General features: G+C 37.7%; 1 protein-coding gene across 1 annotated transcript in view; it reads right to left on the bottom strand.

Moving 5' to 3' along the window:
- Window positions 1-23,170, bottom strand: part of DMRTA1 (DMRT-like family A1) — a 67,103-nt gene that overhangs the window by 34,397 nt on the left and 9,536 nt on the right. The window contains exons 2-4 of the mRNA XM_010853346.1: window positions 21,929-22,013; window positions 10,126-10,305; window positions 9,741-10,018 (exon numbers count right to left, since the gene is read on the bottom strand). Coding sequence (XP_010851648.1) covers window positions 9,741-10,018; window positions 10,126-10,305; window positions 21,929-22,013 — 543 coding nt within the window. The remainder of the gene's footprint in view (window positions 1-9,740; window positions 10,019-10,125; window positions 10,306-21,928; window positions 22,014-23,170) is intronic.

Raw genomic sequence — 23,170 nt, 5'->3', positions numbered from 1 at the left:
AAGACTGAAAAAATACACACCATTGTACTCTGCTGCTGCTGCTGCTAAGTCGCCTCAGTCGTGTCCGACTCTGTGCGACCCCACAGATGGCAGCCCACCAGGCTCCCCCGTCCCTGGGACTCTCCAGGCAAGAACACTGCAGTGAGTTGCCACTTCCTTCTCCAGTGTATGAAAGTGAAAAGTGAAAGAGAAGTAGCTCAGTCGTGTCTGACTTTTAGCGACCCCATGGACTGCAGCCTAGCAGGCTCCTCCATCCATGGGATTTTCCAGGCAAGAGTACTGGAGTGGGGTGCCATTGCCTTCTCTCTAGTTAGAATCTTTTAGGAAAGAAAAATATTACTCACTCTGATTTCATGTGAAGTTGTCACATTCTACCAAAAAGGAAAAAAAAAAAAAGTTGTTTAAGACATTCTAGAATACTATACGAAGAAAGTGAGGCTCAAAAGAAAGAGTAGTTGGAAGTATTGACAGGAAATGAGTAAGGATGAAAGACAAAAAGCATCAGTGGTAACACTGCCAATTATTTTGCCTCAGCTAAATGCTCCCTAGTCATCCTCAGTTTTCTTCTATCCTTCTACTGTATTAAGTTCATGGGTTTTGATAGTGTCTGTTTCCTTCACCAGTGACACTTTTCCTCTAGATCTTCCCTTATGTGTATCCCCATATTTAGTTGTTTCCTCACATTAACCTGCATCTTAAGCACTAATGTCACTTCTCAAAGAGGACTTCTCTAACTATGCAATTTAAAGAGCTCCCCAGCCACTCTCTATCACATACCCCCTTTCATTTTCAATATTTTACAGTTTCTTCACTTTTTTCCTTTAATTCTTTTTAGAAAACCTGTCTCATTCACCACTGTATTCTCATCATTTAGCACACAGTAGATGCTCAATGAAAGTATACTAATAAAGATAAAAGTAATGAAAAATCAAATAAAAATTATTTATTTTATTAATGGTGGGGAAATTATTCCCAGAACACAAAGCCCCTTTCTAGAGCTATTAATAAGTTGGTGAATGCACCTTCTTTGGTGAATGCACTCTCACTTCTTAAATGGAAGAGAACAGGCTACAAAACAAGTATGATCTGACATACTTTTTCAGTTTCTGGAAGAGATTCAGGAATATATAGTTACTTCCAGTACAGAGGACCTATATCTAGAAGATTTACAATGTACTTGATTAAAGCACAAGTGCCTCTTCATCTGATGACAACTAGATATAACAAAGCCAGAGACAAGGGATGAACCTGCTCCTACCCCATACTAGCTTTGAATGGACTAATTCTACTGTACACTAGGATACATCACCCAAAAGATATCAAGTTCTTGCCAATTTAATCAGAGCAAGTACTCACATTTCTAAGGGGGAAAAAGATTAAATGAGTGGATAGGTCATTTGAAAGTATTCGTTCCAGTTCTTCCACCTGTGGAAATTGGATCAGAAATTACTTTCCCTCAGTAGTAATGTGAGGACATGGAATAAGACTCTCTTTTAATGAATACTGTCTGTTCCAGAAATAGTTAATGGTTATTTTTGTTGACAATATAAACAAAATTTAGAAAAGTTAAGGAACGGAATCAAAGTTGGAAATGTAAGAAATGTCTCTATTCCCTTATCTATAAAAACAAGAGAAGGCAAAGGGATAGAGGCAAAAAAAAAAAAAAAGAAACTGTCACTTACATAATGATACCATACAAAGTACATCAAAGTGTCTCACAATTTCCTTTCATGCATATTAATAACTGTGAGCTTCTTGAGGATAGGGGCCAAATCTTTCATCTTTTGAACCCTGCCCTTTCATTCCTACTGTCTGGAACATCATAAAGGCTCAGTAAATAATTGTTTAATTAAGCAAATTATATTTGAGAGTAGATGATAAAGACTTGCTTGGGACCTACTGAGTTTCTTCAGAGAGATAAAAAAAATAATAGATCATACGTTCTGTACCACCTTGGGCAACATTTGCAAAGTGGAAAATTCAACATGGTAAAGGGAAACATTTCCTAACAATTCAGGCTAGTCACAAACACAGTTGCTTACTTATATAATATTTATTTATTACATTCCACAGGGATTTGTGGGTTTGCTTCCCTGATGGTTCAGTGGTAAAGAATCCACCTGCCAATGCAGGAGATATGGGTTCAATCCCTGGATTGGGAAGATCCCCTGGAGAAGGAAATGGCAACCCACTCCAGTATTCTTGCCTGGGAAATCCCATGGACAGAGAAGCCTGGCGGGCTAGAGTCCATGGAGCTGTAAAATTGCAAAACGACTGAAGCAACTTAGCATGCATGTGCATATAAACCAAAACTAATAAAATAGCAAGGAGAAACAAGTCCAGAAACAGAATTAGAGATGTTTGTGCCCCTTCTTCAAAATCACTAGGAGCATACAGAAAATCAGTGATAATATAGTGGACTTAAATGATGCTATCCACCAACATGAACACTATCTTGTAATAGCGGAATTCACAATCATTGCAAGTGAAAAACATAGGGATTTATCAATTAGACCATATTCTGCACCATAAAATAAGTCTTAAAATTTAAAAGTATTCATGTCATACAACCTATGATCTCTGCCTAATTAAATTACAAATCAATAATAGAAACATACCTGGAAAATCTCCAAATATTTGGGAAAAATTAACACACTTCTAAGTAACTCATTGATCAAAGAACACTTAAACAGTGCAATTTTAACCCAAATATAAACATCACATATCATAATTTGTCATGTCCTCAACATAGAACTTAGGAGGAAAATTTATAGTACTAAATGCCAATACTAGAAAATAAGAAATAAATGACTTCAGATACTCTCTTAAGAATCTACAAGAGGAAGAGAAGATTAAACTTAAATAAGCAGGAGAAAGGAAATAATAAAGATCAAAGAGGCAATCAATCAAATAGAAAGTAAAAACAATACAGAAAATTACTGAAATTAAAAGCTTATTTTTGAGACAACCAATAAACCCATAAGCAAAAGAGAAGATTCAAGTTAACAATAACAGGAAGATGTGACATCACTCCAAATTCCACAGATATTAAAATGATACTAAGAGAACACCTGAACAGGAACAGATGGAAAAACAGTTAATTCTACCAAATATTTAAGAAAAAGATAATCCTATAAAGCACTTCCAGAAAACTGAAGAATTTTTTATATGCATCCTATGAAACCAGCACTGTCCTAATACCCAAACTAGACAAAAACATCACAATAAAAAAAAGAAACTATAGACTAATAGCCCTCGTGAATATAGATGCAAAAATTCTAAGTAAAAGTTTCACAAATTAGAACCAAAAATACATAAAGAGGATAATAATACCTTAAGGGATTTATCTTATAAATTCAGTGGTGGTTTAACATTTCAAAATCATATATTAAGAAACTAAAAAAAAAAAATGATTGTCCTAACAGAGGCAGAAAAAAATATTTGGCAAAAGTTAACATTTATTGCTAATCGAAACTATTCAAGAAATAAGGAGTAGAAGAAAATTTCTCAAAATGATAAAGAACACCTTTAGGTAAAAACATAATGGTGAAACATTGAATATTTTCTACCTGAGATCAAGAACAAGACACTATTAATCAGCAATGTACTAAGAATTTCAGCTGTTATTATCAAGCAAAAAATGAGTTTGGGGAGGGGACGAAAGGGGCTCCAGATCCAAAAGGATGAAGCCAAACTGTTTTTATTCACAGACAGCAAGATCAACTGTAGAGAAAATCCAATGGAATCTATAAAAAGGCTACTAGAATTAACAAGGAAGTATAACAAGGTTGTAGAATAGAGAATTGATATGCAAAAATCAGTTGTATTTTATAAACTTTTAATAAATAACCAGAAATTGAAATTTAATAAAATAATTTTAAAAGAATCAAAAATATTAACTAAGGGGAAATCTGACAAAAACATGAACAATGTATACACTTGAAAACTATGAAACTTTTGTTGTGAGAAATTAAAAAATAGTGTCTGAAAAATAAAGGTTCATAAGCCAGATTCATCACTTACAACACCAACATTATTAAAACGTCAATTCTCCCCAAAGTGATCTGTATACTCAACACAATCCAAGTTTGCCTTCTTTTGAAATCACCAAATTAACTCAAAAGTTCATATGAAAATGCAAAAGAACTAGAGGAGCCAAGATAACTTTAAATAAAAAGAACAAAATTATGGTACTAGCTACATGATTTCAAGACAAATTCTACTTCATCAAAATTTAAAAGGCCTACACTTCATAAGACTTCTTTGAAAGACTGAAAAGACTCAACCACTGACCTGGAGAAAATACACAAAACATATATCAAAGGACTTGTATCCAGAACAAACAAAGAATATCAAAAACCTTAAGTCAAATAATCAAATAAAAATGGGCAAAAATTTGAACAGACAATTCATTAAATAAGATTTCTGAAAAGTTATTACTCAGTCGTGTCCAGCTCTTTGTGACCCCATGGATTGTAACACACCAGCTCCTCTGTCCATGGAATTCTCCAGTCAAGAATACTGGAGTGCTTTGTCATTCCCTTCTCCAGGGGATCTTCCTGACCAGGGATCGAACCTGAGTCTCCTACACTGCAGGCAGATTCTTTACCATCTAAGCCACCAGGGAAGTCCCAAATAAGATGTGTAAATGGTAATAAATACATGAATAGATGCTCAACATGCTATGAGGGGAATCCTAATTAAAACCTCAATTAGATATCACTAGATGTCTAAAAGAACGGGTAAAATTAAGAAGACTCATGATACCAATTTAGCAATGATGTGGAAAGATGAATTTTTATATACTCTGGTGAGAATCTAAAATGACACAACTACTTTGCAAACCATTTTGTTTCTTAAAAAGTTTAAGATACTCATAACATGATCCAGCCATTCCCCTCCTAGGTATTTGATCAAGAGAAAACATATATCCACATAAAGGCTTGCACATGAACAGCTACAGAAATTCCATTAGTAACAACCCCAAACTGAAAATAAACCAAAAACCAATTAACAACAGGTGAGTAAGTAAACAAACCGTGGTATATTTATATAATGGAATATTACTCAGCAGTAAAAAGGAATACACTATTGACATATATACAGTATGAATTAATCTCAAAATATTATGCTTTGTGAAAGATCTAGAAACTATCCACCCCCTCACACCCAAAGTAAGTACATACTATAAAATCCATTTCAACAAACTCTAGAAAATGCAAACTAATCTGTGATGACAGAAAGCAGGTCAATTGCTTCCTGGAGATGAAAGAAGAGAGGGGATTAAAAAAGATATTACAAAGATATAGGAGAAAACTGAGGCTTGGAGGATGTATATGTTTCCTATCTTGATTATGATTATGGTTTCACAGGTTTGTTCACACGCCTGCTGCTAAGTCGTTTCAGTCGTGTCCGACTCTGTGCGACCCCATAGACGGCAGCCCATCAGGCTCCCCCGTCCCTGGGATTCTACAGGCAAGAACACTGGAGTGGGTTGTCATTGCCTTCTCTGTTCATACGCCAGAACTTATCAAATTGTACTTTGAATTCTTGCAATCTTTTGTATGAGAATTTTGCCTGAATTTTATACACACACCCACACCAACAAATGGAGTCTATATTTAGGAGTCTACATTTACATTCTCTAAAATAATACACTATAGTAACTATTGAAAATACTACTTTAAATAACTATATCTAAGGTTTTACAAGAAAACATTACAGGGCAAACTGTCTCAAATAGAAACTGTCGTGTGTTAAACTAAATGTTTATAGAAAGTAGCACAGAATACAGAATTATGAAAGTATTCTAAACTACCAATGCCTTACAAAAATAAACTCTGCATTTAAAGTAAAGCACCTGTAAAGACACTTATGGCAAGAAAAAAGATAATTTTATTCAGAATACTCAATAAATGAAATCAATGTCATACCTTTTAGACTAGAATGTGGAAGACAAAAACATTGTGACTTCAGCAAATACTTGTTTTTCTCTTCTAGAATATGGGGAAAATTCAAACTAACTCATGGAATTGAAACTGTTAAACTGGTTATGTAATATGCCTGCTACAGTCTGGTAAAATAACCAATGTTCACTAATCACTAGTTTCTTCCTCGATCTCATTAAGAAAATATGAAGTCATACTTACATAATCACAAAAAATATCCATGGTAGCAAGAGAAAATTATGTAATATTGTAATATATATTTTGTTAATCAAACTGCAATCTTTGAATTAAAGGAGCAAATTTTGCACAATATTCTAAATAAGACTGTGTTTCTCAAAGTTAAAAAAGTTCCAGCAAAATCCCTTTTGAAGTTCATATAATCTCAGTTCACAGTAAGAGAGAGTATTTGTAGTAGAAAGCTGAAAAGGACTATGGATAAAGCCCTAGTTCTCCAGGGCTTTTTAGGATCTACATCTAAGGATAGCACATCACATACCAGAGAGAGAAAAGAAAATTTTTCAAATGAAAAAGAAGAAAGTTGTATTTGCATAACATTTTAAACAATTCAGCATGATATGAGCTTGGTGTAAGTTTGTAATATTTGGGGGAAAAAAAGAAGTAAGCTCATGACAAATTTTATTAATAAGAGAACACAGCTCAGACCTAGGTACTCAATGAGGGAAAAAATATTTAATAGGAAAATGAGCCCAAACTTCTTGGAATTTCCCAAGTAAAAAATATTTGTAATATTATTGAAAATTCTAAACTCAAGTATCTCAGAAAAGAAAAATAAATGTGTATGATAGGAACAGCACATGTAAATTCATTCTACTGAATATTATCAGCCTAATGTAACAAACACTACTTACCTCATCTGTACCCCCAAATCTTTACTGCAAATATAGGTTGTATCTATGTACTTGAATTATATCTTCTTTAACAAATAAAGAGATCAATTACTTGTGGCCCTATTAAAAAAAAAGATAAATTTTGGTTTACAAAAACCAAACTCACAGTTTAAAAAGAGTAATCATCAACTAAAATTAATTATCACTCCATTTTCACTGGACTTTTTAAAAGATGAAACCCTTAGCCTGGAGTGACAGGGATGGTGTTTCTCAATGAGGAATATAAATTCACACTATAAACATGAATTTGACTAAGTACAAGTAGGTCTCTTGTCCAGTAAATACCCTGATATTTCAGAAAGGATTTCTATGTGAAAATGTCTTATAATGAGTTAATTTAATCTATTTATTTTTTACTGTAATTACCATTTTGTTGTATTTGTTTGTACTACCATTTTTTGTTCTTAATTTACCAAACTTTTTCTTTGCTTTATTTTTGTCTCCTTTCCACCTTCAGTTGCTGTGATTACATTTTCCATAATCATTTTTTTACTCTTATTTAAAAATGGCTTTAGTCCTTTCCTCACAATATTTAAATTTTAATCTGCATACTTCATTTAATAATATCTAACTGTAATCAATATTTTCTGCCTTCCTCCCAAATAAGAAACAGAACTTTCCACTAAACAAGGTATTACATTTTTTCTAGTATTTATTTTTAGATACTTTCAACGTCTTTTCAAACTCCACAAAATTACTCAATACTATTATTATTTTTATCTATGCATCTTTCTATTGGCTCACATGCATCTGATGTCTTGGTCCTTTTTGTCTATTTTTTCTGAATCAGATGTTTTATTAGTTATCTCAGTAAGAGACTGTTAGTGGCAAATCTCTCAGACTTTATCTGAAAATGTCTCTCTTTTTGCTTCATTCCTATATAAGTTCCACTGTACGCAGAATTTTAAACCTTTGAATATATTATTCAATTTTCTTTCAGCTTCTTTTGCTGCTTACTAGTGTTCCAAACTGAGTATAATTGTTCTTTTGTAGGTAACCTGTCTCCACTCAATTTAAGATGCTTATCATTCTGTGTGATGGATTATATACATATATAATTCATACGTATTAGATATATATAATATACATACTATCTACAAATTTCTGCTTGACACAGTGCACTTCTTCAACCTAATGACTTTCTTTGACATTGGAAATTCATAGCCACTTTTTCAAAAATTTCCTTTCCACTATTAATTCTCCTCAATCTATTATTGTGTCCTTTGTATCTCAACCTACCCTTCTTTAACTCTGTGCATTCTGGTAAGTTCCTCAAACTTATTTTCAGTTCTCTTCTTATCCTAGTCTTGTCTGATCTGCTATATAATTATTTTTGAGGGTTTATCTTAACTTAAATTTCAAAAACTATTTCTAGAACTTCCATGTGATTCTTTATCAAATCTGAGAGTTCTTTATATAGATCGGAGAAGGCGATGGCACCCCACTCCAGTACTCTTGCCTGGAAAATCCCATGGATGGAGGAGCCTGGTAGGCTGCAGTCCGTGGGGTCATGAAGAATCGCACACGACTGAGCAACTTCACTTTCACTTTTCACTTTCATGCATTGGAGAAGGAAATGGCAACCCACTCCAGTGTTCTTGCCTGGAGAATCCCAGGGACGGCGGAGCCTGGTGGGCTGCCATCTATGGGGTCGCACAGAGTCAGACACGACTGAAGCGACTTAGCAGCAGCAGCAGCAGTCCTATTACCTCACTATAGTTTCCATCATATCTTCTCCCTTGAATTTTATTTCCAAATCTTTTCCAATTATTACATTTCCTTACATTCTTTGAGGTTAATCTTCCTGTTCTTTGTTTCTATTGAAACTCTTTTATGATAAATTGCTTTCATGTGTGGCTTGTATAATATTTTGTTGTTGTTATCTATTCATCTTAGTCCAAATTACGTTTTCTATAAGTCTTGTGACTTTGGAGGGGAAAATTCCCATTTTGTATTTAATTCTGCTATGAATCTCAGGAGTTTCACTAGTACAGGAAAGAATGCTAATTTCTCAACCTGAAACTACAATGCAAGTAGTTTGAACTTGAGCTGTATTTGTGTATAATGCTTGGGATTTCGATTATTTATAGATTTTTCTCTTCATTCTAAACTCCAAACTCTTCTCTATTCCACTGAGGAGTCTTTTTAGCGATCTTTCAAAAAGTTTGAAGCCCTTTATGGTTCCAGCTTTACATTAGGGTTTTAACTGCAACTCTCCAACTCTTGTTAGCCAGGACCACATTTCTTAGTGTTAAATCCCTAGTCCCTGCACTTTATGTAGACCACAAGCACCATCTTGATTTGTCACAGTACCAACTTGCACACTGGGCTTTCTGATTCCAAGTTTTTTTATTTCTAGCTCATGTTAATTGCCCGTTATTTCCCTTAAGCCTGACAACGAGTAGTGTAATGTGGAAAGACCGCTAAAAATGTATTAGCTTAGTTTGTCATGTGACTGGGAAGTGTTCTGAAACAGCTTTCATAATCTCCTTTTCTTTTATTTATTTGACTGCGCTGGGTCCGGCTGCACCACGCAGGATCTTGACCTCTCTTGCTAATAGGCAAGATCCTTTTCTCAGCCCCTGCACGTGAACTCCAAGGTGCGGGAAAACCCGGACTCCTGCACTGGGAGTGGCTAAGAGAAGTCCTATAATCTTACTTGTTAATATCTTCGCTTTTCTTATTTCCATCCTATAATTTTATATTTACAACTCTTGGTCTTACCTAATTTTATAAGGTCATTCTTACCCCCACAAATTTTATTACTCGTAATTAAGTACCTGAGGAGGATACCACAGCCAAGCCACAATGCACACACTGCAGGCTCCACCTGTTCCCTGTTAGCTTCCCTGGGAAACTCAACACTCTACCCACCGGGTCCCACCTGGCCCCGGCTCTCTCGGGCGTATTTAAAAGAGGAGACCATTTCCTCACAGGGACTTGGGTGAAGAGAACAGCTCCCCCATCGCAGGCTGCCGGCCTTGGGCGGAATCAGAGAAAGCAATGCCCTGAGGCTGCTCTTTAGAGAGCAACAGCCACGGTCTCTTAGGATGAATTCTAGCCCCCTCACGGCCGAAGGGAAAAACAGCTGGCCCCAAGGATAATAGTTAGAGTTGCGGTCGTCTAGGACCCGGCAGACATCGGCTTGGGCCACGGCAATTCCTCACCAAAAGTCCGCGGCGCTAACCAGGTTTGCAGCTCCGAAGGCTCAGTTCACTTCGCGACTCTGAGGAGTGACTCAAAGCCTTTGGGCCAGAGCCGTCCTGCACTTGGCAGGGCCCCTGAGGCGAGGTCCAGCGAGACGCTGCCATTTGCTTGAGAGGTGACAAAAGCTAAACTCTTTAGGGACAAGAGTGGAAAGCGTAGCCTCTTGTCACCCACAGCACCCAGGTATTTCTCATTCCATAACTCCAAAGTCGACCTGTGGAACCCCGAGTTCCCGCGAGATCCTGAGAGTGCCCACAGGATTTTGTGAAATCCCACAAGATCCCGTGAGATTCCAGAAGATCCAGCTTCCACTGGGAGGTGTGCTTACTTCCCCTATATATAAAGCATATATATTATTTATGATTGAATATATATATTCAGAAATAATACTCTACAGACACTGTTCAATTTGCCTTGTAAAAATATTTGCAAATGTTTTATGGGTGGAAACAACGGCACAGAGGAATGAACTGCCTGAACAAAGAGCTATCTTGAACTCTGAAGAAGAGACTTTTTCAATACAGGCCTGGGAGCCTCATAAGTCTCCAGACCCTATGGACTGTAATCTGCCGGGCTCTGCTGAACATGAGGTTCTGCAGGCAAGAATATTGGAGTGGGTTGCCATGCCCTCCTCCAGGGAATCTTCCCAACCCAGGGATCAAACCCACCTCTTGTGTCTCTTGCATTGGCAAGCAGGTTCTTTACCACTTGTGCCACCTAGAAAGCCTTTTCAATACATACTGAAGTATATACAACATAATAGTGTGTGTTTGAAGTGTGAAGTGGAGAGTGAGAAAGTTGGCTTAAAGCTCAACATTCAGAAAACGAAGATCATGGCATCCGGTCCCATCACTTCATGGGAAATAGACGGGGAAACAGTGGAAACAGTGTCAGACTTTATTTTTTGGGGCTCTAAAATCACTGCAGATGGTGACTGCAGCCATGAAATTAAAAGACGCTTACTCCTTAGAAGGAAAGTTATGACCAACTTAAATAGCATATTCAAAAGCAGAGACAATACTTTGCCAACAAAGGTTCGTCTAGTCAAGGCTATGGTTTTTCCTGTGGTCATGTATGGATGTGAGAGTTGGACTGTGAAGAAGGCTGAGTACCGAAGAATTGATGCTTTTGAACTGTGGTGTTGGAGAAGACTCTTGAGAGTCCCTTGGACTGCAAGGACATCCAACCAGTCCATTCTGAAGGAGATCAGCCCTGGGATTTCTTTGGAAGGAATGATGCTAAAGCTGAAACTCCAGTACTTTGGCCACCTCATGTGAAGAGTTGACTCATTGGAAAAGACTCTGATGCTGGGAGGGATTGGGGGCAGGAGGAGAAGGGGACGACAGAGGATGAGATGGCTGGATGGCATCACTGACTCGATGGACGTGAGTCTGGGTGAACTCTGGGAGTTGGTGATGGACAGGGAGGCCTGGCGTGCTGTGATTCATGGGGTTGCAAAGAGTCGGACACGACCGAGTGACTGAACTGACTGACTGAACTGAGTGTGTGTGTAATAAATAACCATAGCAAAGAAATATAAATTCAGTCTATTGCTTGGATCATGTGTACTCAGTATATTTGATGTTTACACTTGCTATTTCATTAATCCAGTCATGTGTGCTCTTAACAAATGTTCTAAGTGAGGAACATGTGCCTACATTTATCTGGGTGTTAGAAATAAAAACATTTCCAACATCAAGGACCTTATTTCTGGAGAGACACAGACAAGTATACTAACAATTACCAAAAATAAAAAGATAATTTCTAAGATAGAAATGTCCTTGGGATTCTCTTGAGTACAGCTACAAACATTTTTCTCAGTAAAAAACTACTGAGAAAGGGGGTTCTTTCTCCATAATGCCCCAAATACAATGACAAAATTAGAATATCCTAGCTTTGAGTTCAAATTCAAGACCCAAAGGGGCCAACTTGTCCTCAAAATGATTCAGAGAAGGCTCCATCAGGATTATATTCAGTAAAAATTTCCTACCACCCCCAAAAAAGGATATAACACATTGTAAAATTCTTGCCTTTATTGTTTACTGCCCCTAACCAGGTCTGAATTCTGTGCTTTCATACATAAAGGAAAAAAAAATCTTCAAAAGGGACTTTCTAGAAGTGTAACTGTGAGCTTTTTACTACTGTTTTATTTTGTTTATGTTTATAGCAAAACATATATCCAAGCTTGGGTCTTTCTGGAAATCTTAATGCTATTAGCCCTTTTTGGTTTATGATAAAAATAAACACAAGTCCAACTCATATTTGCAGAGCAAAACTATGGTAGCTAGCCTGAGATTTGGTGGAATCTTATACTGTACCTCTTTATTTCCACAGAACTGAGAGATCTGAAAAGTCATCCAGTGTTAACAGCTGGGAGGGATTGGAAATGGGACGTCTATCTAACTGCAATTTTGGAGCTCACTTCACAACAAGGAAGATCCCAAATCTATAAACCTAGCAGCAATGAATGTAGCCTATTGAGATTTTTGCAGATAACTACAGGTAAGAACCCAGATAAAGCTTCAGGTGCAAAGGTAACAAAGCTGCCTTTCTGTGTATAATGGACTTCTTAGGTCTCTTTCCCATTGGTAACAGCAATATCTGAATCACATTTTGTCTTTTCAAATAAATAAAGATTTCGTTAAGTAATCTGCCCTTTTGCTTAATTTCTTTTTTTCCCTCTTGTTATATAACAGTGAGATAGTTTGAGGTTAAAAACTGATACAGCACTTATCATCACATCTTAATTTCAGTAAAAGGAAATGAGAACAAAGAGGTCTTTATGTAAAATACACCTATTTATTAATCTTTCAATGCCACTGGCATGTTTTCTAAAAAGATCTTATTGAAAGAATTCCTCAATTTGCCTTTGTTCTAATGCTAGTAAATCCCAACTATACAACATAATAGTGTGTATGTAATAAATAACCATAGCAAAGAAATATAAATTCAGTCTATTGCTTGGATCATGTGTACTCAGTATATTTGATGTTTACACTTGCTATTTCATTAATCCAGTCATGTATGCTCTTAACAAATGTTCTAAGTGAGGAACATGTGCCTACACTTATCTGGGTGTTAGAAATAAAAACATTTCCAACATTAAGGACCTTATCATTTCCAGAAAGACACAGACAAGTATACTAACAATTATCAAAAATAAGATAATTTCTAAGATAGAAACGTCCTTGGAATTCTCTTGAGGACAGCTACAAACATCTTTCTGATTCATCTTGAAGACAGAACGAATGTTGATAAGCTTTGAAGAAGAGGTAACAGTTAAGAAGGATCTCAAAATTTGCAGTCCTGTATGGAGCATAGCTCTCAATTCTGCCAGTGTCAGTCCTCTTGAAGAGATTAAGATTTGTTTGGGGTTTCAGTGTTTGTGCACAGTCCTACATATGTTTGGTGGCAAAGGATCAGTTATAATATTTTTTAATATTTGGACATTCTTATAGATAAAAACCCAACTTTTAATCATCTGAATTCTAAACTCAACTCTGTTTTATATGTAAACACAAAAATAATTTTTGCATAATTTATTTACTGAATTTTCCAAAATTAACATGACTGTATAGAGGAGTGTTTGGGGAAAAATTTTGGAAATTTGTCCAAGGATAGTCCATCATTCCATCAAAAACAGCACTACTCATGATATTAGTGAATCCAATGTGATGTTCTATGTGTCTGCATTTAAAGTTTCATTCTAGTTGAATCTCTATCTACATAGGTATGTATGTATAATATCTTCAAAATGTGATGTAAAAAACACTTTTTACAGTGTTCAATTCAAAATTTAAAATCCAAGTTTATGTATTAATATTAGATGCAAGCATCTGATGATGTCATTACATCTTCAAATATAAATAATCCCTAGCATGAGTCCATGACTCATGAATTTGAGCCAACTCCAGGAGATAGTGGAGGACAGAGGAGCCTGGCATGATACAGTCCATGGGGTGGCAAAGAGTCAGACACAACTTGGCAACTGAGCAACAACTGCGAGTTTAACAACTATATAACCCATCCATTCAATACTCCCATCAAATTACAGAAGATTCCAATCACTCTACTTACCTCATGTCTCTATTGTCAATCCGCTTCCTCTTCCACTCCCAAAAATAACCAGTGTTCTGACATCTAATTTCATTGATTAATTTTACTGCTTTCAAGTATCTTACAAATGGAATCAGAAATAATGTATTCTTTTGTGCCCAAATTTACTCAACATGGTGCTTTTGAGATTCAGCTGCATTGTTTCATGTGTCCATAGTTTGTTCTTTTTTTTTCATTGCTGAACAGCATGTAATTTTATGAATTTTTGAGTTTTATATGTAGGCTGATTATATTATCTGTATATTTCATAATAGTAAAGGGAGTCTTTCCAATATTTATTATAAAAGAGGATGGGTGGAGGTTGAGTGTGATATAGACTGAGAACCAATAGCATAGTGGTTAATAGCACAGAATTTATGAAAGAATCATCTAAGGATGGAATGCATTTCCTGATTCACTTGCTCTTTGACAGCACTTCATCTAAACTCCATAGACCTTGGTTTATCATCATATAAACTAGTGATCTTCATAATTCCTACCTCACGAGGCTGATGCAAGGATTAAATTAAATATCTTAGGTAATATATATATTCCTGACACACATTTAGCATTCAATTCTTTGAGCATATGTTATAGTAGAAAATGGTTTTAAAAATAAGAAAATGGTTCACTAAGTATTTGGATGATTTTTAAGACTTACCTCTCTCTGAGTATATCCATGTCCAACTAAATATGCCCACTGACTAGATTTCCAAACTGCCAATAGAGGGGTTTGGTTTCTTTCCCAGAAAGAAGTTTACAAATGCTTCTACCTACCTCATACCAGCATCACTGGGTGCCTGCCTCTCAGATTATGTTTTTGAAAGGAGGTGCCTCTCCAATTATGAGTCAGACTAGAAGACAAGGTGAAACTCAGAGCATAGGAGATAAGCTTAGGCTCAGTGGGTAAAGAATCTCCCTGCAATGCAGGAGACACAGGAGACTTGACTTCAATCCCTGGGTTGGGAAGATCCCTTGGAGAAAGAAATGGCAACCCACTCCAGTATTCTTCCTGAAAAATCCCATGGACAGAGGAGCCTGGCAGGCTATAGTCCAGTCGACCACAAAGAGTGGGACAGGACTGAGTAACTAAGCACAGCAACAGAAGTGACAAAGGGATCCCTGAAGTCACAGGTGACATACCCCTAACTCCTACAAGGATTTGGAAATGGGATCAAACTAGCCATAAGTAATTCCTTTGCCTGGAGTAACCTCTGAAAAATCAATAAGGAGTCAAAGTCAGGACTAAATTTCTGGTATGAGAGTAGGAGCAAGAATAGTTTTGTGTCTCTTTAGATGAGTGGTTTTTGCATAAATATAAGACTCACAAAACATGTGCAAAAACAAGGTTGAAAGCTACTTGATAGGCTTTCCCTATCACTGAAAGGGGAATTAAAGTTGCTAGTTTTTTATTCACTTCAAGCTATGTACTATATATACAGTCTGGAAGTGGAAAAGGGGTTGAGTTTTTTTCCAAGAGTTTTGAGCTTTCATAAATATGGGTCCTTTCTCACCTGGCCTAAGGACAGCTAGAACTTCCAGCAGCACAAGTATATAACCCATTGCTTCAGAATATCCTAGAAAGAGGCTGACAGGTGCTTGTTCCAAACTAAGCCACCTGAATCTAGCTTGACTCTTTTAGGAAATGGTAGGATAGGCAGAGGAGAAGGCAGTGGCACCCCACTCCAGTACTCTTGCCTGGAAAATCCCATGGACAGAGGAACCTGGTAGGCTGCAGTCCATGGGGTCGTGAAGAGTCAGACATGACTGAGCGACTTCACTTTCACTTTTCACTTTCCTGCATTGGAGAAGGAAATGGCAACCCACTCCAGTATTCTTGCCTGGAGAATCCCAGGGATGGGGGAGCCTGGTGAGCTGCCATCTATGGGATCGCACAGAGTTGGACATGACTGAAGCGACTTAGCAGCAGCAGCAGCAGGATAGGCAGAGTTCAAACAGCCTAATTACACATAGATGGTAACCATCGTTTAGAGGCTAAGTTGAGTGAGCTGACCAGGGAGTCAGAGTTGAGGCTCCCAGAGAAAAAGAATCTATGCATTCATTTAAAACATATGGCTGATGGCCAATTGTTCATATGGACTGGCACTGAAACTCACGGCTGCTGCTGCTGCTGCTAAGTCACTTCAGTCGAGTCCGACTCTGTGTGACCCCACAGACGGCAGCCCACCAGGCTCCCCCATCCCTGGGATTCTCCAGGCAAGAACACTGGAGTGGGTTGCCATTTCTTTCTCCAATTCATGAAAGTGAAAAGTGAAAGTGAAGTCACTCAGTCGTGTCCAACTCTTAGCGATGAATTGTAGATAAATTCAAACTGCCATAAGATGATTACATTACAGTTTTACACCAAAAGCTTAAAGGCATTCTATACTTTAGAGCAGGATTTGTTAAACTTTAGCAAGCACTGGTGTTACCTAGATGACTTGTTAAAACATGGTTTGTTGAGTTCTAATCCCAGAGGTTATGATTAAGTAATATTTGGGCAAGGCCTGAGAATTTGCATTTGTAACAAGCATAACAAGGTTATGCCGATGCTCCTGGTCTGGGGAACCACACTGTGAGAGACACTGCTTAGAGGAATGTCTGGGCCAAAGAAAGTCTTATTTAAATGTGACTTTTGCTTAGAGGAAGGAATGAGCCTAGGGACTTCTTACCAATTCAGGACCTCATGGGGAAAATGGACTTTCAGATCCTAGATAAATTCTAAGGAGAAATAAAGTTTATTCTGTGCTTGAATTTTTGTGATACTAAGCATCTTGCCTCCTGACTTCATCTCGCCCAGGCCTCCTGGTTCAACTAAGTGCCGAGAGTTACCAAATTTTGTGCCTGTCTCTCTTATCAATCTGGCCCTGGGGCTATAGAACTTGGTTTCCATCTCTGCCACTCCTGGGAACCCTTATTTAGGCCAAGGGCAGTCAGTCTACAGGAGCACTTTTCCATGAGTGCATTCACACGGGATTGCTCAGTCATCCCCAACTTTTTGTGACCCCATGGCCTGTAGCCCAACAGGCTCCTCTCTCTGTGGATTCTACAGGCAAGAATACTAGAGTCAGTTGGCATTTCCTCCTCCAAGGAATCTTCCTGACCCAAGAATAGAACCCTCATCTCCTGTGTCTCCTGCATTGGCAGGCAGATTCTTCACCACTGTGCCACTTAACAAGCCCTTCCATAAGGTTAGGTTGAATTAGCTTAACAGAAAATCAGAACCATTCACAGTGTCAAGTCTTTATAATAGATGAAAAAAAGTGGGGAATATATTCTGTGAAACATTTTTTTTTTCCTGAACTAATTAGAAAATAATGTAAGATAGTAAAGATAGATTTTTTTCCCTCAGGATGATGTGAAAATGTCTCCTATTCTAAAAAATGTATCTATTTTATATAGAAAGTATAGATCAAAATAGGAGCCTCCTTGGGACAAACAGCCTGCATCCATAGTTTCTTTTTGAAGGCCACAAATAATCAAAGATGCTATTACAGTAATTTTTTTCTTTTTATGCCAAGACTTCAGCATCTACAGCTATAAATGGTACCATCACCTATGCATGTGAGAATCTGCATTTAAGAATAAATTATACTAGCTTTGGGACAAAATGAAACAATCAGTAATTCTTAGAACTTATTCAGTCCTCTCTGCTCTTGTCTTGGAAGACAGTTAAAGATAATGTTTAGCTTTCTTTTGTTATTACCTGGAACCTGTGTTCCACCTTTCAGGATAGAAGCTACAGTTTGCCAAGATTAAAATTCACTTGATCTTTAGGCCCTTTGTAATGTTGGCAAAAAAGTAACTTCCTGTTTCCTGTCAATAAAAGCCAACAAGGCTACTGAGGCAGATACATATGGGTTGAATTTCCTTTCAAAAATAAATATTGGTTTAAATCTTAAGGGGAAAGCGGTTGGCCAATGCATCACATTAGACTTCTGCCATGTATGATGAAACCACCACTACTTCCCTGTTCCCCTGTCACTCCACCTGCTAACAACCACCTCCTGAACAAAAAGAGATATGTTTGATTCTTTCACAAAGAATCTGGAATATGTTATGGGCCTTTTAATGGAGAATGAACTCTTTTATGGTCAAAAGAGGCCAGAGTATACAATAGACAGGTTTAAATTTGATCCTTTTTACCAAGGCAGGACAAGGTCAACCAGAGAAGGAGTTGTTGATTTTGACATTTAAAATATGTTACAAATCCCTAGGCTTGTAATTCAAGGGACTGTATAAGCTAATCTTTAGTCTAACCACAGAGAAAATTTAAAATAAGAAATATAATTTTAGAGAAAATATCTGGAAAAAAAGAAAATCAATTAAGTCACTAGAATAACTTGTTCTGCATTCTTTAGTGTCAGGTTTAGGATTTTAAAGTTGAAGTTATACTTTCTGTTACACTCCCCTTTCTCAAATGTCCTGCAGATGTTTGGGAAAAGCTGCAAGGCCTGAAACAATAATTAATTCAGAAGAAATATTTTCTTTTTGAAAAATTCATACTACCACTTCTACCCTTTAATTTTCTATTATCCATTCACTCCCCCTGCATGGTTTACATACAGACATCACACAAAAAACCTTTTGATCCTTCTTTCATTGTGCCCCAGCCAGTTTCCCTTACCCTGCTGAGGGGCAGAGCAGAGAATGCAAGATTCAGAATTGAGAGGACCATATTCAGGTCCTGGCCCTGTTACTGACGAGCTGGGCAACCAGGCCCAAGTCACTCTGTTGGAAAGAACAAGTAAAATGTTGTCTCCATACTATTCTCATGAATACAGAGTGCTATATGTTCATAGTATTATTGGTACCAACTTGAGTAAGACACTGTACCTCTGATGGAAGCCATGGCATAAAAATTGCATCTGCAGCCTCTGGAGCCAAGGTCAAGAAAGAATCAATCAATTACAAATGGAACATTTATTTTTACTGCTGAGGAAACTGAGGAATGGAGTGTAAACACTCACCAAGTTCACCAGTCTAGAACTAGAAGCTTTATATCTCCCCCTGCACCACATTACTGGACACTCACCTGGCTACCTGGCTTTGTGGAAGGAGAAAAAGGAGAAGAGGAAGAAATGTCTTTATAGGATAAGAAAAAAACTAAGTGTGGAAGGAATAACAGAACATAACCAACAGCCTAGGATTGTCAGTGCTCTAGAGACTGAAGAACACCTAGGTACCCATAGCCTAATGAAGAGAAAGGACATTTGAGCTGGAATATGGTGGGAGCAAAGTGGGGTGCTTACCTTTGGAATGTCAAGGGAGGACAAAGAAAAGGAGATGGAAAATCTGTAATCTATGAGATGTGTGTCTGAAGGAAATCATTTTGGTAAAGAGGCAGAAATAACTGAGCCTGACTAATAATATCAAGAGCAAATATATATCGAATACACATACTATTAAATGCATGCTTACCTTAAGAATCAAGCTGTCAAAGTTGCAAATATTCTCTCCTCTGTACAGGCTTCTGAATCAAAAAATTGTTATATTATATTTGAAGAAATAACTTTCTTAAAGCAAATTTAGGTGAATCAAATAGAACTAATTCTCAGTAGTATTTAGACCCTTTGGGACTTAAACCCTTTTTTGCATACCTGCTCCAACACTTAACTCTAGAACCTTTGGCAAGTTATTTAACTTTTCTGAGCCTCTATTTTCCCATCTGCAATATGGGAATAATAGTCAGCCCTTGCAGAGTCTGTCCAAGTGTTTGATAAGATTGTACTGCCAAGCAAAGTGCTTGGTATGTAATAAAAATGCTGGGTGTGCTTCAGAAATTCTAGGTCCCTTTTTAAGTTCAAGAAAGAAATGATCCTAGAGAGAGAAAAACAATCCAAGCGCAGATTCTTAGGCTATTAAGTCAAAACTATTCCAAGCTGTGTTTCAGTTTATTATAAGGGAATCAAAAAGGATGTCAAATTTTTAATGTAATGTGTGGTCTACAAGACAACAGTCATTATATTAATCACTTTGAATATCATCTCTAATCTTCACCACAAATCTGTGAGATTGATATTATTATCCCTATTTTAGATGAAGAAAGAGAGTCAACAGACTAAGTAATACTGACAGTAGGTTCCCAGGAGTAAAGAAGTGATTCCAGCCCAGATCTGAAGAAAGAAAACCACATCGGTGTTTTCTTGTCTTTACCATACGTTGCATGTCCAACTGAATATAACATTACATGAAAGGTATGTAAATGTTTTCTTTTGACAGAACAGGATGTTAAAGTCTTAATTATATACCTTTACATAAACACTCTCACAGTCTTCATTCAAAACCCAGTTTCAACTTTTTTTCAGAGTTTGAACTGCTTGTATCAGACTGTGACAAGGGGAACCCTGCAACTGAATATCAGCTTCTTCTACTTTCAGCTAGATTTTCCTCCCAGGATTGATGTGAAATCAGTATGAGGCAATCAGTGCCAAAGATTTTTGTCAGTTTTCCACTGCCTTGGCTTAAGTAAACACTTAATGTAAATGCAGGGCAGTGAGGAAAGGAAGAAAGACTCATGCACACTCACACAGATGCACTGTTGCACAGACGCACAACCTCATAAAGACACTTTGTCATGGTTCACTTGGAAAAATCCAAATGAAAAAGGAGGAGGTGGATGAATAATAAAGCAAAGGAGAAAAGGGAACTAATTTAGGGATAATGAGTGAAAGACTGCCTCAATAAAGAAGAACAACCCTGTGTCATTAGGTGGCAAGCTTAGCCTTTGGGCAAAATTACACTTCGAAGCCCTGCTCCAATTACCTGTCTTTAAGTATAAGTGAAGGGGAAATATAAAGAAGAGGGGGGAATACTTTTTTTCGCAGAACTGTAGTAACATTCAGAGAGAATTAACTGTTGCTTTCACAAAGAGACTCTTCTCACGATTGCAACTATGAAAGGTGAGAATCCACCATCCCCATGTGAAACATGCGTTTGGCCAGCAGATGAACCCCATTCCTTCCAGTGGTCCAAAAAGGAACTGAGGAGCCAGGAAAGTGTGTCCCCATATTTCCATCTTGCCCTAACATCTGGGAATTTCAGAAGCCTTTGAATAAAGCAGCAAGCTTCCATCTGAGGTGACCTGCTTGTAGCATGGGTCAGTTCATGAGAATGAGGTTCTTAGACACAAGGACTAATGACAGGGCTGGAAAGCCTGCTGATGAGAAAGTCCTGAGCCTGGGACAATGCATACAAAAGCCTGGTTAAGGAGCTCTTCCAAAGTCATTCCTTCCTCTCCCCACCAGCAACCACTATGTATAAAGGTAGGGGTGGGGTAGAAGGATAAAGATGATCAAGGAAAAGGAACCATAATAAGAGGTTTATCTCTGAATGACTCAAATTTCCCCCTTCCCAGATATCAACTCTATTACAACTGATTGCCTTATCTAATCCCAACTCAATTTGGGGATAATTGTTGGCTTTTAAAAAGGTAAGCAGGAGATATTCTTTTCACAACTGCCTGCTTTTCTCAAGTGTCCTGCTTCCTAAAATCCCCTTTAATAAGGATTACTTGCATGTAAGTCAGCTTCCTTTTTGATGCCATAACAACAATGTTCCTTGTAATCTGGCCAAGTACAGGATATTTTTAAAACCATGTAGCTAACAGGTGTGTACTTCCTGCCTCCAGGTGAAATTGGCAGCTGCCCCCAGATTCCAAAATATGTGTAAGCATTACCTCCAGGGTAGGTTAGGACTTATTTCCTTTCCTCACACTGTTTCCCACAGGGAGAGCAACATTTGAAAATCTTTCAGATCCCCTAGGTGTACTCATCTTTGCCTTGTGTAGAAGGGACAAGGTGCAATCATCTTGGAAAGACTTCACCATGTCAATGTCATTGTCAGCCTCAGATACCTGCATAAAACATAAATATTTTTAACTTCAAATTTCAAATCAGCAGCAGATCCTTCCAAATTATCAATTTAGGATTTATTAATTTAGGGCCTTATAATTTTTTTTTAGAGTTATTACTTGGTGAAGAGAGATTCATTTCAAAATATGATTTAGGCTGGTGCTTCTCAAACTTTGGAGCCTATCATTGTTCTTGCATGTGTGTATGCTAAGTTGCTTCAGTCATGTCCAACTCTTTGTGACCCCGTGGACTGTAGCCCACCAGGCTCCCCTGTCCGTGGGATTCTCCAGGCAAGGGTACCAGAGTGGGTTGCCCTGCCCTCCTCTAGGGGATCTTCCTGACCCAGGGATTGAACCCATGTCTCCTGTGGTTCCTTTATTGCAGATGGATTCTTTACTGCTGAGCCACCAGGGAAGCCCAAAGTCTTCTTGAGAACTCAGTAAAAACACAGAGGTCCAGGCCTACTATACTGGGTCTCTGATTCTTTATTTGGTCCCTGGGTGATTCTAATATACACCACCAGCTGGAGAAATTCTGTATTAGACAAATATCAAGTACTTACATTGACTCCTACCCATATCTTCTAATGGTATAGCCTCTTAGACTCCTGGCTCCCTCTGACTTATTTAGGGCAGAACCTCCCATATGTTAAGTCATTCTGACCCTAGTTTCCCAAGCTCACAAATCATTCTTTGGGGAAAACGGGCAAAAACAAGATTGCAAAGTGCCTTTTGTCTATAGTGTACATATCACTGCTGCTCCCAAACTTCTATCTCTGGTCCTCAACTCTTTCTCTGAAGATTAGATTCTATATATATCCACTCTACCTGGTTGAGATGGTTGGATGGCATCACCAACTCAATGGACATGAGTTTGAGCAAGCTCCAGGAGATAGTGATGGACAGGGAGGCCTGGCATGCTGTAGCCCATGGGGTCGCAAAGAGTCGGACATGACTTAGCTACTGAACAACAGCAAAAAACACCTGGGTGTGTGGCAGACTCATGAAAGAGCATGTGGAAGGCCAAGCTCTTCATCCCTCCCCTCAAAAAGCCTGCTCCTCTATTCTGGGATGTAAATCATTATCTTTACAAAATCTTTTAACCATAAAAAGATCATCATTTAAGAACTTATAAATCAGTATTAAATTCCAGGACCCTA

This window comes from Bison bison, unplaced genomic scaffold (assembly GCF_000754665.1).
Source record: "Bison bison bison isolate TAMUID 2011002044 unplaced genomic scaffold, Bison_UMD1.0 scf7180017864326, whole genome shotgun sequence".
NCBI lineage: Eukaryota > Metazoa > Chordata > Mammalia > Artiodactyla > Bovidae > Bison > Bison bison.
Note: the sequence above shows the minus strand (reverse complement) of the source record. Positions and strands in the feature narration are given on the sequence as shown.